At 40.6% G+C, this 16,214-nt stretch overlaps 2 protein-coding genes across 11 annotated transcripts in view; both read right to left on the bottom strand.

Annotated features, from left to right (window-relative positions):
• Positions 1-299: 299 nt before the first annotated feature.
• The window catches only part of LOC306657133 (uncharacterized protein), a gene marked incomplete at both ends in the record, with an annotated part of 516,259 nt that continues 500,344 nt past the window's right edge, over positions 300-16,214 (bottom strand). For 3 of the 10 annotated variants that reach the window (XM_079132873.1, XM_079132877.1, XM_079132878.1), the window contains one exon: positions 300-489. In XM_079132873.1, the coding sequence (XP_078988999.1) occupies positions 300-489 (190 nt within the window). Of the gene's footprint in view, positions 591-3,677; positions 4,122-16,214 lie in introns of those variants that run through there. The other 7 variants (XM_079132869.1, XM_079132874.1, XM_079132876.1 and 4 more) reach the window with 7 other exon arrangements.
• On the bottom strand, positions 13,322-13,801 carry LOC306657562 (uncharacterized protein; the record flags this gene model as incomplete). Its single annotated transcript, XM_079133697.1, has 1 exon — positions 13,322-13,801. The coding sequence occupies one exon, from the start codon at positions 13,799-13,801 to the stop codon at positions 13,322-13,324; it is 480 nt and encodes a 159-aa protein (XP_078989823.1).

Raw genomic sequence — 16,214 nt, 5'->3', positions numbered from 1 at the left:
GAACTGGCTCTTTAATGAGAATACGTGGAAGCAACACCACGTGAGATCATTGCAATTAGCATACACTTAGAATGAAGACATTGCTTGTCTAAAAACAGATGCACTGGGGCCTGGCTTCAAGTCTTTTGCCAAATGTGTTTACATTTGTTATTTCCTGAAGGAACTGAATGCAACTCTGAATGCCCCATCAGAGGAGGGATCTGCAGGTTAGGAGTCTTATTTTCCCACTCACTGGCTGGCGACGTATTTTATGAATCTAATAAAAGCATCCACTGTGCGACAGGCATTCCAGGAAGAGATCAGCAGCCGGGGACGGCACAGCACATGGGACGGGGGCAGGTGGAGATGACACAGGTGGGGCGGTAGCAAGTGGTGTGGCAGGAGACATTGCCACAGACTGGACGCAGGCGGCAGCAGGTTTGGCAGCAGCAGGAGTCACAGGAGGGGCGGCAGCAGCTGGAGCCACAGCCGCTGGAGCCACCACAGCAGCTGGAGCCACCACAGCAGCTGGAGCCACCACAGCAGGGGCTACAGCAGCAGCTGGGGCGGCAGCAGGTGGTCCTGCAGCAGGTGGTCTGGCAGCAGTTGGGCTGGCAGCAGCCACAGCCCTGGCCAGAGCAGCAGGATCCACAACAGGAGTTGCACATGATGTCAGAGGATGGAGGTTCTGGCTGGGTTTCCAGGAGAGTGAAGTTCTGGAGTTTAGAAGTTCTCTTGTGCCACTGCCTCTTATACATGGCCCATTTTCCTGTTGTTGATAGATTTTTCCTTGTTTTTATTTCCTGAATAGCTAAGTAATTATCAGATTCCATAATAATGTTTGTCTATTTAATGACTTAATTTGTTAGAAACACAATTTTCTGTCTAGTAGTACTAAGCTCTGTCCATCTCTTTTTCCTTTTGACTCTACCAGTTGATGTCTTCTAGACCCCAGTCTCTTCCTCTCCCCCACGGAGGGCTGGCATGTGATGCTCCGCATCTGTAATTACATTCTTCACTCTCTCCTCCTGAATCCCTTATCACAGTGAGAGCTGGTCAGTCATACTTTCTGTTGTGCATTTCTTCCACTGATGGGGAGGAAGCCCATCTGCTTCACATGCCATCTTCAGGGACAAGAGGCGAAGGCGCTCTAGTATGGATCATTTTTAAACAATGAGGAAGGAAACTGCTCTATGTATGTGAGGCTGGTGACCTCTGCATCACTGGAATGGGTTTCTTTGGATGTTTTTCAAACTTCAGATCATATTTTATATCCTTAAATGCTGACAGGCAATTTCTCTGTGGCTTAGTGTCACAGTTTCTTAAATTGCTACTTTGATGTCTTATATGTTTATATTATGTCTCTCCAACTAGGCTCTTAAATTCTGAAAAGCATAGCCTCATTTTTACTTACCCTGTTAATTAAAACATTCCTTCAGTGGAGGAAAAAAATTTAAAATAATCAGAATATACATCTCTTCAGAACTTACTTCCAGAGCTGAGAAACTCATGACACAAATTTTTTTAAGCAATCTAAAAACATCAGTGAATTTTAGCAAATTCTACCTTATTGAATTAATATTTCACTTATATTTCTTCTACATTGTGGTAGTTTAACTTGTGCATGTATCGAAATCATCCAGAGGGTGTGTGAATACAGATTTCTGGGTCTACTCCCAGAATTTCTGATTGTTGGGAGAAACCTCAGGCTCTGACTTTTTAGCAAGTGGCCAAAGACTGTTAATACTGAAGGCCCAAGGACCACACGTGGAGACCACAGCTTACACTGACTATTCAAGTTTTGCAAAAAACACCTAGGTCAAGTTCCTGCCTTGTTTATAAAATAGATTGACCGAAGAGATCATCTATGAGACACATATTGGTGTTAGAAATAACAAAGAGTTCACAGTATGCAGGGAGGACCACACACACATAATTATACGAGTCTGTGGTGAAGTAACATCAAAGAGCTCATCACGGTGTCATGCCACTAAAATAGTTTTCCTTAGAGCAAATTAGCGAACGTGCAGTTTGGTAGATGTATTCCAAAATTAACATTTCTTGTCAGTTTTTATGTTGTATGATTAGATAAAATTCACATACACTGAAATGTACAACTTCTAAGTGTACTGTTTTTGTTGCTGTTTGTTTATTTTTCGTGGTGCTGGGGATAGAACCCAGGGTGAAATACCTGTTAGGCAAGTGCTTGACCGCTGAGTTACACTTCCAACTCCTAATGTGTACTACTTAGTTTTGATAAGTGAAAGCATCTGCCTAATTTCCACACCCATCAAGATAGAGAACATTTTACATGATTTTAGAAGGTTCCCAAATGTCACTTCAGTAAGTTCCACCAACATAGAGGCAGCCCATTGTTCTAATAAATTTTCTTTGTAAATTAGTTTTGATCTAGAATTGAAATAAATGATATGTAATGTCATTTCTTTTCTGTCTTTGGATCGGCATATGTCTGTGAGAATTTCTGTGTTGATGCATAACTCACCAGTTCATTCAAGCAGAACTAAGAATACCAATATTTCACTTTAATGATTCCTAACAAATTAGATCATATAGTGATCAACTGAACTGATTACCCAGGACTGAGGGAGTTCCCAGAAATCAGAACTCACAATACAAAAAGAGTAGGAAAATCCCAGGAATACAGAGACAAATTTTTCATCCTACAATGACATCTTTAAATTAATGAGAACAATGTAAGGACCAAGCCCTTTGTGGCATTTTTATTACATTAACATTCTCAGCAAACACGTGATTTATTCTTATTTTATGATTTGTGTTTGCAAACCGGGAAAACATGAAACAAAACAATCATGTAGTGAGGCCATATTGCATGAAAAATGTGTTGAAAATCACCAATGCTGAGATTAGGAACATGGATGCCTTAGACTGGGTGCCTCCTGGAGAACCCCAACATTCAGAGGATTAAGAGCAAGTCATGTGCTTGGTAAATAATGCCAGGAAAGACTGTAGGGAATTTGGGAATTGATTGAAGCCAGTGAGAGGAGGCAGTAGAGAGTAACATAATGAGGAGAACCCCCTGAGGTTCAGTCTCACTGAGGACCTCTGGAGGGCTGAAAGAACTCACTCAGGGGAAATTGTGCTACAGTTTCTGTGTACCAGCTCTCATTCACTGGTTGAGCTCTGCTCCGAAGTGTTCTTAACCCTTCTGCCCATCCAGAGAAAGTCCTCCAGCACCAGAGATCCAGATTTGGGTCTTGAAATCATCTTTCTGCATGAGGAATGCTCACAAAACATTCCTTAGAGAATGAACTACAGAAAAATCGACAGTAAGAATAATAATTTAAGAGGAAAAATAAGGAGACATGATGCCCTTTTTTTGGTAAGCCTACAAAATTCAGATTTTATTTAAAATGCAAGAATATCTTCATATGAGACAATATGACAGAAGACAAACATTTCCAGAGGGATGACATGATAGTTGACAGGTCTTAGAGAAAATTCAAACTTGTGCTCAATTGAGAGACAGTTACCTATAGGGATGAGGGAAGCAGTTTGCAGTCCAAAATCGATCTCTGTTGGGACTTTAGAACTGAGGTTTTACAATTGATCTCTCATGACTACATCCAGGATATTGGTTGAAGTAGACAGGTGAGTGCAGGTCAGAGCACTCAGCAGCAAGAACCTCTAGGGCAGATTGGACAGCAGCAGGAGGTTTAGCAACAGCTTGGGCGGCAGCAGCTGGACACACAGCAGCAGGGACGGCAGCAGGTGGTCCTGCAGCAGGTGGTCCTACAGCAGATGGGGCGGCAGCAGCAGGAGCCACAGCCTCCGCACCCACCACAGCCACTGGAGCCACCACAGCAGGGGCTGCAGCAGCAGGAGCCACAGCAGCTGGGGCGGCAGCAGGTGGTCCTGCAGCAGGTGGTCCTACAGCAGACGGGGCGGCAGCAGCAAGAGCCACAGCCACTGCACTCACCACAGCCACTGCATCCACCACAGCCACTGCACCCACCACAGCCACTGCACCCACCACAGCAGGGACTACAGCAGCAGCTGGGGCGGCAGCAGGTGGTCCTGCAGCAAGTGGTCTGGCAGCACCTGGGCTGGCAGCAGCCACAGCCCTGGCCAGAGCAGCAGGAGCCACAACAGGAGTTGCACATGGTGTCAGAGGCTGGAGGTTCTGGAGGTGTTTCCAAGAAGGTGGGTTTGGAAGGATTGGAGTCCTTTTGACCCACATCCCCTTTTGTACCCTGCTATGGGGCTGCTGTCCTCACATGCAACACCTTTTCCTTGTTATTGTTTTTTTTTTTTTTTTTTGAAAAATAAGTGATTATCAAATTAGACAAGATTGATTTCCTCATTATATTTTCAGGATGAATTGAAAACATGATTTCCTTTTTCTGATTCATCTGTCAGCTCTTCCAGATCTTTCTTTAACTTCTTCAAATGCAGGTGTCGTAAGACATTCTGCCTCCTGGTACTGTATGCTTCCATCTCATTTTGCCTAGTATATTAGGACTACTCTTGGGTAATAATTATTCTTATAGACTCATAGTCCTTTCTGATGATCTAAAGGGTAACTTGTCTTTGAATCAGATGGTTCATTCATTAAGGGTCTGGTGAGCCAAGACTTGAATGTGAAATGCAAACCATTTGCTTGAATACAAGTTCATTTGGACACATTCCCTCTCTACTGTAATCATGATCCATTTTCTAGACATTTTATGGGAATCCTGAACTGTTTCAAGGTGTAAAAGCAAAGGGTGATATTTTAATTTTTTCAATCGGAAACAAACCTTGAAATCATTTTTGGACCTCTTTGGGGATGTTGGCTGCAGAGTTTAGCTATACTATAATGTTCAGATCCCTGGATTCTGTACTGTGGGAATATTTTCCCTCTGTCTTTGACCACCTGTATTTTTGATACATGTCCACTATTTCCAAGAATTAACTGCCTGATTAAGCTGTGTTTTTGCCTTGTTATGGTTCAGATATGAGGTGTCCCCAAAAGCTCATGTGTGAGACAATGCAAGAAAGTTTAGAGGTAAAATGACTGGGTTATGAAAATCTTAACCTAATCAGTGCATCAATCCACTTGAATGGGTGGATTAACTAGGTGGTAACTATAGGCAGGTAGGTTTTGGTTGGAGATGGGTCACTGAGTGTGTGCTTTGGGGCTTTTTTTTTGTCCTTGTTGAGTGGAGCTCTCTCTCTCTGCTTCCTGATGTTATGTCCTGAGCTATTTTCCTCTGCCACACCCTTCTGCTCTGATGCCCTGCCTTACCTCAGTCCCAAGGAATGGAGTCTGCCATCTGTGGACTGAGATTTCTGAAACTGTGAACCTGAAATAAAGTTTTCCTTCTCTAAATCTGTTATTTTTGGGTCTTTTGGTCACAGCATTAAAAAAGTTAACTAAAACATGCCTCTTCCCATCTTACTACTCCATGTTTGGTAAATAAGCTCTGGAGATGCACTCTGTAGACTAGGGCTCTGCTTCATTTTTCACATGGTTGATTAGATATCACTCTTTAGGTCTATTTTATTTTATTCTATTTTATTTATTTTATTTTACTGGGGGGGGGGTTACTGGGGATTGAACCTAAAGATGCTTTACCACTGAGTCACATTCCCCAGCCCTTTTTATTTTTTATTTTGAGATAGGATTTTGCTAAGGTGCTGGGGTGGTTCTCAAACTTGTGATCCTCCTGCTTCAGCCTCCTGAGCTTCTGGAATTTAGGTATTTATTTAAAAAAAGAAAAAGAAAAGGGAAAAAAAGATAGAGATCAGATACGTAGATCAAAGGACATTAGCTCCTTAGTGTGTAGTGGAGACGAGTGAAGGCTTAAAGGCAGCACATGGACAGCAGTACTAAGCCTACAGCAGCTGGACACAGCTGGGACAGCAGCATCAAAAATGCCTGTGTCATTGGCTAGGTGACTAATGTTCAAAAATGAGCAGTGTTTTCCATCTGGTCCCACAGATGACAGAGACTCATTGGTAACCAACCCTGTGACAACATCCTTAAATGTCTTAATTAAGACCACTTAAAAACCAAACAACTTGTAACATTTAAATCACATTAACTTATTGGAAAACACTTGATTTACTTGTTCTTACAGGTTTGTGTTTGTAAAGCTAAAGAACATGAAAGACTTAAACAATTTTATGTCTGGAGTGGGGAGATTTTCACTGGATTTGTTGAAGAGATAGAGAGAGAGAGAGAGTAGACTCTTTTATTATTAGAGGAGAGGTTTCTACATAAACTTGGAGAGGTCAAGAAAAGCTTCATCACAGCTAAAAACGACAGAGTACATTCTCATTACAGCCCACTGTGTAGACAATCTGCTGTCCCATGCAGAACAACTCTGATTTAATTGCTCTGGGGCAGGGCCTGGGCATCAGAAGTTTTCACGCTCTTCAGGTTTTCTTGGTGGGCAGCAAAGTTTGAGGCTCAGCTCCTTAAATTATATTACATGCATTTGCACTAAATTCAGTTGAGAACAGAAGTTGTAAAAATAATTACATTTCAACTGATGTTATACAAATAATAGAGCAAATGATCCTGAATTGGAAACACTGAACTTTGAGCAACTCAAACTGAAATGCTGATTATTCTCTTCCATATTTTAGATTGATACTGAAACCAACAGACTCATACAGATGAGATTGAGCCAATTAACCATGGATGAGCATGAAGCACATGGGAAGTTACTATAGATAGCTCACTGGATTTTTTTAAAGAGGGAGTTTAAAACAAATGAGACATCATTCTGTGTACTCCTGGCTAAATTTTGGAATGGGGTGTTAACATGGGGGTCATGCATGCAAATTATGTGAGGTCTACCTCAACTGTGCCTCTTTTATTACATATGATAGTAGGTACAGTGTACTTATTTTGATACATGATTTTATTTCTTTTTAAACTTTCATTTTTTTTGTCTTTTTAGAATGCCATGAGATAAAAAGAATTTAGTGAAGTAAACATTAAAAAATTTTTAATTGATTTGCTGCAATTATGTTTGCATACACCATCCAGGAACTGGGTTCTGTCTGTGAGTAACTTCGGCACATGATAGTATATCCTTTAAAGAGTGACATGCACACTGGACTTTTTAGTATCAGTCAATATAATTACACAATTATATTTTATAAATACCTAGTATGTGTTTGTCTGTAGTTGAAATGTATTAGCATTAAGTGAATTTCAGTACCTGATTTATAACAACAAGAATATAAGTAGGACTCCTGTAATGCACATGTCCAATTGATAGAAAAATTAACATATATCCAATCAATTCAGTTACTGCATAATAAAAACCAACCTTTATTTAAATATTTAAGAATATATATTAAATAGTATTATATTTTCAATATGAAGTAGTACACAGAATTGGAGCAATCTTTAAAGTCATATTAAATATAGTAATGCCCACAGAGCATTTATAGAATGTTTTTGTTTTTCAACTATCTTCACTGATTGCCAAATATTACCTTGCTTTTTAAATATTCGGTAAGCATTTTACTAGAATTTTAAAAACACATTATTATTATGAAAAACATGTATATAGTGAAAAGTGTACAAGTTATATGTGTATAGTTTTACAAATAATTACTTATATCTACATGCAAATATCTACATGCAAAAAGCCCAAGTCCAGAAAGAGAAAGTTGCCATCAGGAAGAAGGGCTCCTGTATATCTTTCTTGTTTTTAGCCTCATTGCCTTCTCTCTACCATGGAGAATCATATTGTAATTTTTGAAGTGGACATTTTACAGCCACAAGATTGGGATTCTAATTAGAATAAGTTATACTCCATGTATGTATATCATGTTAAAATACACTCTACTGTCATGTATATCTAAAAAAAGAACAAATAAAAATGGACTTTTCAGTGCTTTTCTTTGTTCTTTAACCACCAACACATGCATTTATAAAGAACACAATTTAGTTCTACATGTTTTTGAACTTCATATAAATAGAAATCTCAATATGTCTTTTGCATTTTTTCCCCCTTGGCTTGATATTATGTACTACCTAGGAAGGCATTATCTATGGTGGCCACCATCTACCTCCTGATGTTCATGATATATGCAATTTCATAACCTTGACAAATGACTCCAAACCAAAAGCATATGACATCATTTGGTGATTAAGTTATAAGAGTTTGTGATGTCCCTCTTATTAGACATCTTTCTGGGTGGGCCCCCCCTCTGTCAGTGGCTTTGAAGAAACCATGCTGTGTGGGAGAGATCCATGTGGCAATAATGGAATAGCCTCTATTCACCAGTTGACAAGGCACAGAGGCCGTCATCCAATGACCTTAAGGAACCATATCCCTTGATCAAACACAGAAGTGATCTTGCAAAGGCATTTTTCCCAGCTGAGGTTTCAAGTGAGAGCCCAGCACTAGCAGACACCTTCACCAAAACTTTTAGAAACACTGGGAGGTATACAAGGCAACCAATTCTTGATCTTTGGAAACTGTGAGATGATAAAAAAGTGCGGTGTTTTAAACTGCTACATTTTGAGGTAATATAGCCTAAGAACAGAGAACCAGTTCAGAGTATCTGATGCCTCACCACCCACAAAAGATGAGGAAACAAACAAAAGGAAAAGAGAGATAGATATGCTAGAATATATCTAGGCATCAGGCCTTAAGACCCAACAGATGGGTTGTGGTCCCTTAGTGGGTCCAGGAAACACTCTGTTTATTAAAGCAGAAAGGAAGAAGCAGGTGAGGGTCCCCAGCATCACTGAGAAGTTCACGATTACCTTTTCTCTAAACTTGTGGTAGGAAACATTGTTGCTGAACTTATCTGCCCAAGGGCAATGGGGATGTTAAGATCACAGAACAGTGGAGTCCAGAGGGGTCATTTAACTCTAAGACTATGTGTGTAGAGCTATGTGAAGGGCAGAAATTTAGCAATGGCAACTGGGGAAGAGTGGCATATAACTCAAAGGTATCTATAGATAGACACAAGAGAACTTGGAGTTCTTCATAAAAGGATGTAAGAAACCAGTCATAACATCAGGATCTGTGGGTCATTATCTATGCCAGCATATTTGTATGTGCGTATGTGAATTTAAATGAGCTTAAGAATTAATGAGTGGAAGATTGGAATAAGTCGTTTCAATGAATAGCCATGATTTCTCTTCAAGAGAAGAGACTCCTTCAGTCGCTTCCTAAGGGCATCTACAGTCATCCAGTCCAAGGAAAGTAGAGTAACCTATATTTGGAAACTACTGGATAGAAGACTGGGGTGACACTGATATTGGATATGACATTGCCAGCAAAACTCCCATTAGAATGTGGTAATAATGGTCACAAAATAAATGGAATAGTGGTCCAGGTGAGACTTACAGTCTGTCTGCTGAGTGCACAGACCCCTGTTCTCCAGCACATTTATTCCTTTAGTTGCAGAGTAAGAATATGACAACAGAAAAGGCCAACTGAAACTGCTTGTCCTATCACCTCATTTCCCGGGTAAACTAATAAATAGAATTCAGAGATGAGAGCCAGGTTTAAAACTGAATGACAGAAAGGAGATGAATGTAATCCTACTTTCAGAGACTTCACTAGTGTAGGCCCCCCAACCCACAAAAAAAGTCCCAAACAGATAACTTATACCAGAGGATGACCACAAGACCTATCAAATAAAAGAATCAATTGTAGCTGATATGATGGATGAAGAATTTTGGTTAGAGCACATCAACACAGTTTCTGATTTAGTATGTATGGAAAATGAACTGGCAAATGGAGCCTTTAAAGTACCTATCAGGAAGAAAAGACAGAAATGAATTCAGTTCACAGGGAACTGACAGCAGTATCAATGCACTATCTTGACCAGGGCTGGGTGAATCTCCTGTGAAGAAGAATTCAATGAGGTGATTCAACAAGGCATTCAAAAGGAGGCCTATACTCTGCACACACCCTAGACCATGATGTAGACGCAATTTAAAAAAATTTTTATGTGTTCTAATTAGTTATACATGACAGTAGAATGCTTTTATACATTTTGATAGATCATATATGAATGGCGTGTAATCTCTCATTTTCTGATTATACATATTGTAGGATCACATCAGTCATGCAGTCATGCATGTACATAAGATAATAATGCCTGTTTCAATCTATTATCCTTCCTATCCCCATACCCCTTCCCCTCCCTTAACTCCCTTCTGTCTAATATAAAGTAACTCTATTTTTCCCTGTCCCCACCCCTTATCGTGAATTAGCTTCCACATGTCAGAGAAAATATTTGGCCTTTGTTTTTTTGGATTTGGCTTATTTCACTTAGCATGATATTTTCCAACTCCATCCATTTACTAGAAAATATCATAATTTACTTCTTCTATATTATTTTGATGACATCATGTTCTTCAGACTTGATCAACAAGAACCACAAGCACTGGGGATAACTTGGTCGCATACGTACAATGTTCCAGAACAAGAAAAATATAGTTGACAAAGCTTCCTAGGGCTAGCCACAGTAGTACCATGTTCAAGAATCCTAGCTAGAGAATACCAGGACATTCTCTGATGAATACCTGACTAGCTAGCAAGAGTCCAATGGGAGCCCCTGATAAGCAATTATCTCTTGAAGATAAAGCAATTCTGATGGGATGGATATGTAGTCTGGACATGGGTTTGTCTTTTCTGATTACTGTGCCTCAGTCTGCACTATTATATGGGGGCTCAAGAGTATTAAATCTAGCACCATGAAATCCTATATAGCTGTACTTTGACACAATGGGAAATTTATATAGGAAAAGATGTAGAACAAGGAACATATAAACATGGAATCCACTTTCCTACTTAAATCTTCACCATCCGAAAACACTTGAACTGAGAGTGTGATGCTTCCAACTCTTCAAGAAATAACTGAGGTGCCTACTTGGAGATGACATCCTAGGAATATGGATCACTGTCCCTCAAGATGCAGTGTACATTTTAAAACATTGACTTTTATGTGAGACTATGTCCTCTGTAGTTAGAATACACTAATACATAAAACAAATAAATCAAAAGATGAGTGACTTTGCTTGCCTACACTCCATTGGAAAGATCTGTGTTTCCTTAATGGTATGACTTTAGGGTCCCTGTATATCAAGATTAAGGATCAAAGAGTAGAGGAATCACCTACAGAGGATCCACTGAAATGAAAGTTAAAAATGTAAACTTATCATTCTGGGTTTCTTCTGCAAGGGAATCACAGAAAACATAAGGAGCTATTTTCACTGCCAACTGACCTCATTGTCATGAGGAAGCAGGATTGCTTCTGTACAACGAGGGTGCTAAGGAATACATCAACACTCGGGAGATACACTGGGGGAACTTCTGTCATTTTTTTGCTCCAGTTTTAATTGCAGGTCAACAAATTCAACAGCTAAAGGCCAATGAGAACCTAGTGCTAGAACCGAGGGCTCAGAATTCTTAGACTGACACCTGGGTGGCTCTATCAACCAAGTCACTTAGATCAACAGAATCACTGTCCATGAACACTCCTAAGAAAACTTTCTCAAGTAATATGGATTAATCAATTGGAGTGAGATAATAAGAGAAATAGGTGGATACGGTGGACAATATGATTCTCCGTACACACACTACCTAAAATGTTGCTCCCACCCTCAAGCTAGTGTGAGCACAATACAGCTGGCTCACACTGTTCATCTGCTCTGTCCTCCAGGAAATTGTCCTCAGATATACATGCCACGTCCCCTGAACTTTCTGCCCTATCTGTACCCTCCCTTCTGGGGTGGTCCACAGCTATTGACAACAGAATAGGGGTGCTATTCACCTCTTGGAGAAGCAAAGCTGTGCTACCTCTCACATTCCAGAACTTTCTGGGGAGTGAGATGAGGTAGCGTTCACTGAAACCACAGTTTGGTTCAGCTGCTTTTACTAATCAAACTTGTTTCCCACAGTGTCTTCCAGAATTCTCTGGAGAGCATTTATGTATTAATCTTTCCTACAAAAAAATCCCTGTTTCACGTTCAGTTACTAGTGAATCCCAGTTAAAACACATCTCAAAGTGGCACATCCTTACACACAGCCTTATCACACACAGCTTGGGTGGTGTCCCTAAAGGATGAGTTAGTTACACAGTATTAATGCATACCCCTCAGATCCACTGATGGAGGAGAGAAAGCATTCAAGAAAAACATTCTAAAAGGTACAGAGGAAACATTGGAAAGAAAAAGCACCTGGTTCAGAAGATTTACAGGTCAGTGGACAGTAAAACCTAGAGAAAACCTAACGTCATATTATAGGAGAAGGTATACACAGGAACACACACTGAGAATAGGAATCCAGGTATAATAGTCTGGGTGCCCTTGCCAATCCACCCAGATGTAGTTTGTTTGGGAAATGACCACAGGGAAGCCCTGCAGAGCACTTGGGGGAAAATGTGAATAGTGAGGGAAAGCAGTAGAGAGTGATATAATGAGCAGAACACCACTGGAGGCAGGTGGGAACCACTCACACTGAGGACCTATGGAGGCCTGGAAGGACTCACACCAGGTCAATTAAGTTAGAGCATTTATGAACCAACTCTTTTTCACTGGATGAAGTCCGCTCTTGGACATTTCAACCCTCCTGCCCAGAGCTTGCTCTTCATTGCAGAGAAAGTATCAGACACAGACAGGAGCTTCAGGAACTTGCTATAAAAACCATTTTCCTGTATTAAAATAAAGAATGCTTACAGAACAGAGGGGGGACCTTAACTTGTGTGATATGATCTCTGAGTCATTTAGAGATCTACTACAAAAATTTTGACAGAGAAGGACAACAATTCAACAAAGCAAAATACAGAGACCAGATGTCTTTATGTTTGTATGTAAGTAGAATTCATTTTATTGAAGATGTAGGACTATATCTATGTGAGAATATATAACAGATAGCAATTATTTGCAAGGGAAAATAAGATAGTTGACAGATTACAGAAAAATTCAAACATCTTTTCATTTGAGAGAGAGATAGTAACCTGGTGGGCAAAGGGCAGTGTTTGGAGGGCAAACAATCATGGGAAATGAGATTCTAGTTGGTCTCTCATGATTGGGCTCACAGATAAACTGCATCAAGAATATTGGTTAATGAAGCAGAGGAGAGAGAGCAGGGGAGAGAGCTCAGTAGCAAGAACCACTAGAGTATACTGGGTGGCATCAGGACGCCTGACAGCAGGTAGTTTGGCAACAGCCAAAGAGGGGAAGCATTGGGTTTGGCAGCAGATAGACTGGGAACAGGAAGGCTACTGGTAACTGCAGATGAAGCTGAGGGGCTAGAGTAGTTGTACATGCAGCCCCTGGAGTGACTGGCAGCAGCTGGGCTGGTAGTACAGGCTACCAGCAGCTTGGGTGGAATCAGCAGGAACCACAGCAGCTGGGGCGGCAGCAGGTGGTCCTGCAGCAGGTGGTCTGGCAGCAGGTGGGGCGGCAGCAGCATGAGCCACAGCCACTGCACCCACCACAGGAAGGGCTGCAGCAGCAGGAGCCACAGCAGCTGGGGCGACAGCAGGTGGTCCTACAGCAGGTGGTCTGGAGGCAGGTGGGGCGGCAGCAGCAGGAGCCACAGCCACTGCACCCACCACAGCCACTGCACCCACCACAGCAGGGGCGGCAGCAGGTGGTCCTGCAGCAAGTGGTCCTACAGCAGATGGGGCGGCAGCAGCAGGAGCCACAGCCACTGGAGCCTCCACAGCCATTGCACCCACCACAGCAGGGGCTACAGCAGCAGCTGGGGCGGCAGCAGGTGGTCCTGCAGCAGGTGGTCTGGCAGCACCTGGGTTGGCAGCAGCCACAGCCCTGGCCGGAGCAACAGGATCCACAACAGGAATTGCACATGGTGTCAGAGGATGGAGGTTCTAGGGATGTTTCCAGGAAGGTGGGTTTGCAAGGTTTGGAGGCTTCTCTGCCCCACATCCCCTCTTATACCCTGCTAAGAGGCTGCTGTCTTCACATGTAATACCCTTTCCTTGTCTTTGTTTGTATTAGTAAATAGGCAATTATCATATTGGCCAGTTTGTTTTGGATTTCAATTTCAGGTGGCCAGGAAAACATGATCTCCTTTCCTGATATGATTGGATTCATTCGTCAGCACTTCCTGAGTCACCTCTGAAGTGTCTTTCTATTTCTCCTTCCTCACAGAGAGGATGTCACATGACATTCTGCCTCTGTCTGGTGGGCATTATTGTCAGTGTGGGTAGGAGGTCATGCCTGCCTGTGGTAAAGATTGACTTCAGTGTCCTATATGTTTTCTGGGGACACAGGTGTAAACAGCTGGATTTTCAACATATGCATCCTCATTATGTATCTGGTGGACAAAGAAGCTTGGAATGTGCAACACAGACCCCTAGCATGAGAGCAGGAAGGCCACTCGGACTCTTCCCCCTTTATTACCTTTCTTCTACATCTCTTAATGGGATATACAGAACTTTTTGAGTGGAAACACACACAGTGAAACTTGGATGTTTTGTTTCCCCAAGAAACAAATGGCCAAAATGTTTTTTAGGGGCCCTCTGAGGAGATATGGCTGCAGAGATCAGCAACACAGAGAGGTTCAGATTCCTCAACACTCCACTTGGTTGAGAATTGTTGCCTTCTGTTTCTGGCTCCCTGTGTTTGTGGTTTGAACAGGCCCTGTTGACTCATGTCTTGTTTCCAGAACACCCTTGCCAATCCACATGTGACGCCAGGGAACCTGCCATTGTTCAACACATAACCTGCCACCTGGTGAAAGAGGGCATCCCTGTCTGGTTCCGGTTTTTAGATAGAATGGTTTCAATTTTTCTCCATTTGGAATTATGTTGGCCTTGGGTTTAGCATACATGGCTTTTACAATGTTGAAGAATGTTCCTACTATCCCTAGTTTTTCTAGTGTTTTGAACATGAAGGGGTGTGCAGTATTTTGTCAAATGCTTTCCTACATCTGTTGAGGTGATCATATGATTCTTGTTTTTTAAGTCTATTGATATTTTGAATTTTGTTGATTGTTTTCTGTATGTTGAACCAACCCTCCATCCCTGGGTGAACCCCACCTGATCTTGGTGCTCTATCTTTTGAATATGTTTTTTTATTGTGGTTTGCCAGAATTTTATTGAGAATTTTTTGCATCTATGTTCGTCAGGGATATTGGTCTGAAGTATTCTTTCCTTCATGTGTCTTCATCTACTTTTGGTATCAGGGTAATACTAGCTTCATAGAATGTGTTCCATTTCTTGGAATAATTTGAGGAGTATTGGTATTAATTCTCCTTTGAAGTTCTTGTAGAACTCCGCTGTGAATTCTTCTGTTCCTTGACTTTTCTTTGTTGGTAGGGTTTTGATGGCATCTTCTGTTTCATTGCTTGAAATTGATCTGTTGAAATTGTGTATTTCCTCCTGATTAAGTTTGAGTAGATTATATATATATATATATATATATATATATATACACACACACATATATATATAATTATATATACTATATACGTACATATATAAAACTGTTGATTTCTATGAGATTTTCTATTTCGTTGAAGTATAGTTTTTCAAAATAGCTTCTACTTATGTTTTATGTTTCAATAGTGTCTATTGTATTTCCTTTTTCATTACAAATTTTATTAATTTGAGTTTTCTCTCACCTTCTCTTCATTAGTGTGGGTAGGGGTTCATCAATTTTATTTATTGTTTCAAAGAACCAATTTTTGTTTGGTCATTTTTTTAAAAATTTGTTTCTTTTGTTTCAGTTTCATTGATTGCAGCTCTGATTTTAACTATGTCCTTTTTCCTCCTTCTTTTGATGTTGATATGTTCTTTTTCTATGATTTTGAGATGTAAAGTTAGGTTATTTATTTATTGACTTTTTATTCTTTTGTTGAATGAGGTCAATGCAAGAAACTTTCCTCATAGAAGTGTTTTCATAGTGTCTCAGAGATTTTGATATGTTGTATTGGTGTACTTGATTACATCTATGAATTTTTTTATGTCTTCCATGCTGTCTTCTGCTATCCATGCATCATTCAACAGTACATTATTTAGTCTCTAGGTGTTGAGGAAGTTTCTATTTAATTTTGTCATTGATTTCCAATTTCATTCCATTGTGTTCTGATAGAATGCAAGGTAGTATCTCTATTTTTTTGTATTTGCTAAGATTTGCTTTGTGGCATAACATATGGTCTATTGTAGAGAAGAATCCATGTGCTGCTGAGAAAAAAGTGTATTCACTGGTTTATGGATGGAATACTGTATAAAAGGCTGTTAAGTCTAAATTATTGATT

The sequence above is a fragment of the Sciurus vulgaris genome, assembly GCF_902686455.1.
Source record: "Sciurus vulgaris genome assembly, chromosome: 3".
NCBI lineage: Eukaryota > Metazoa > Chordata > Mammalia > Rodentia > Sciuridae > Sciurus > Sciurus vulgaris.
The sequence above is the reverse complement of the archived record's forward strand: the minus strand, read 5'-3'. Positions and strand labels throughout refer to the sequence as shown.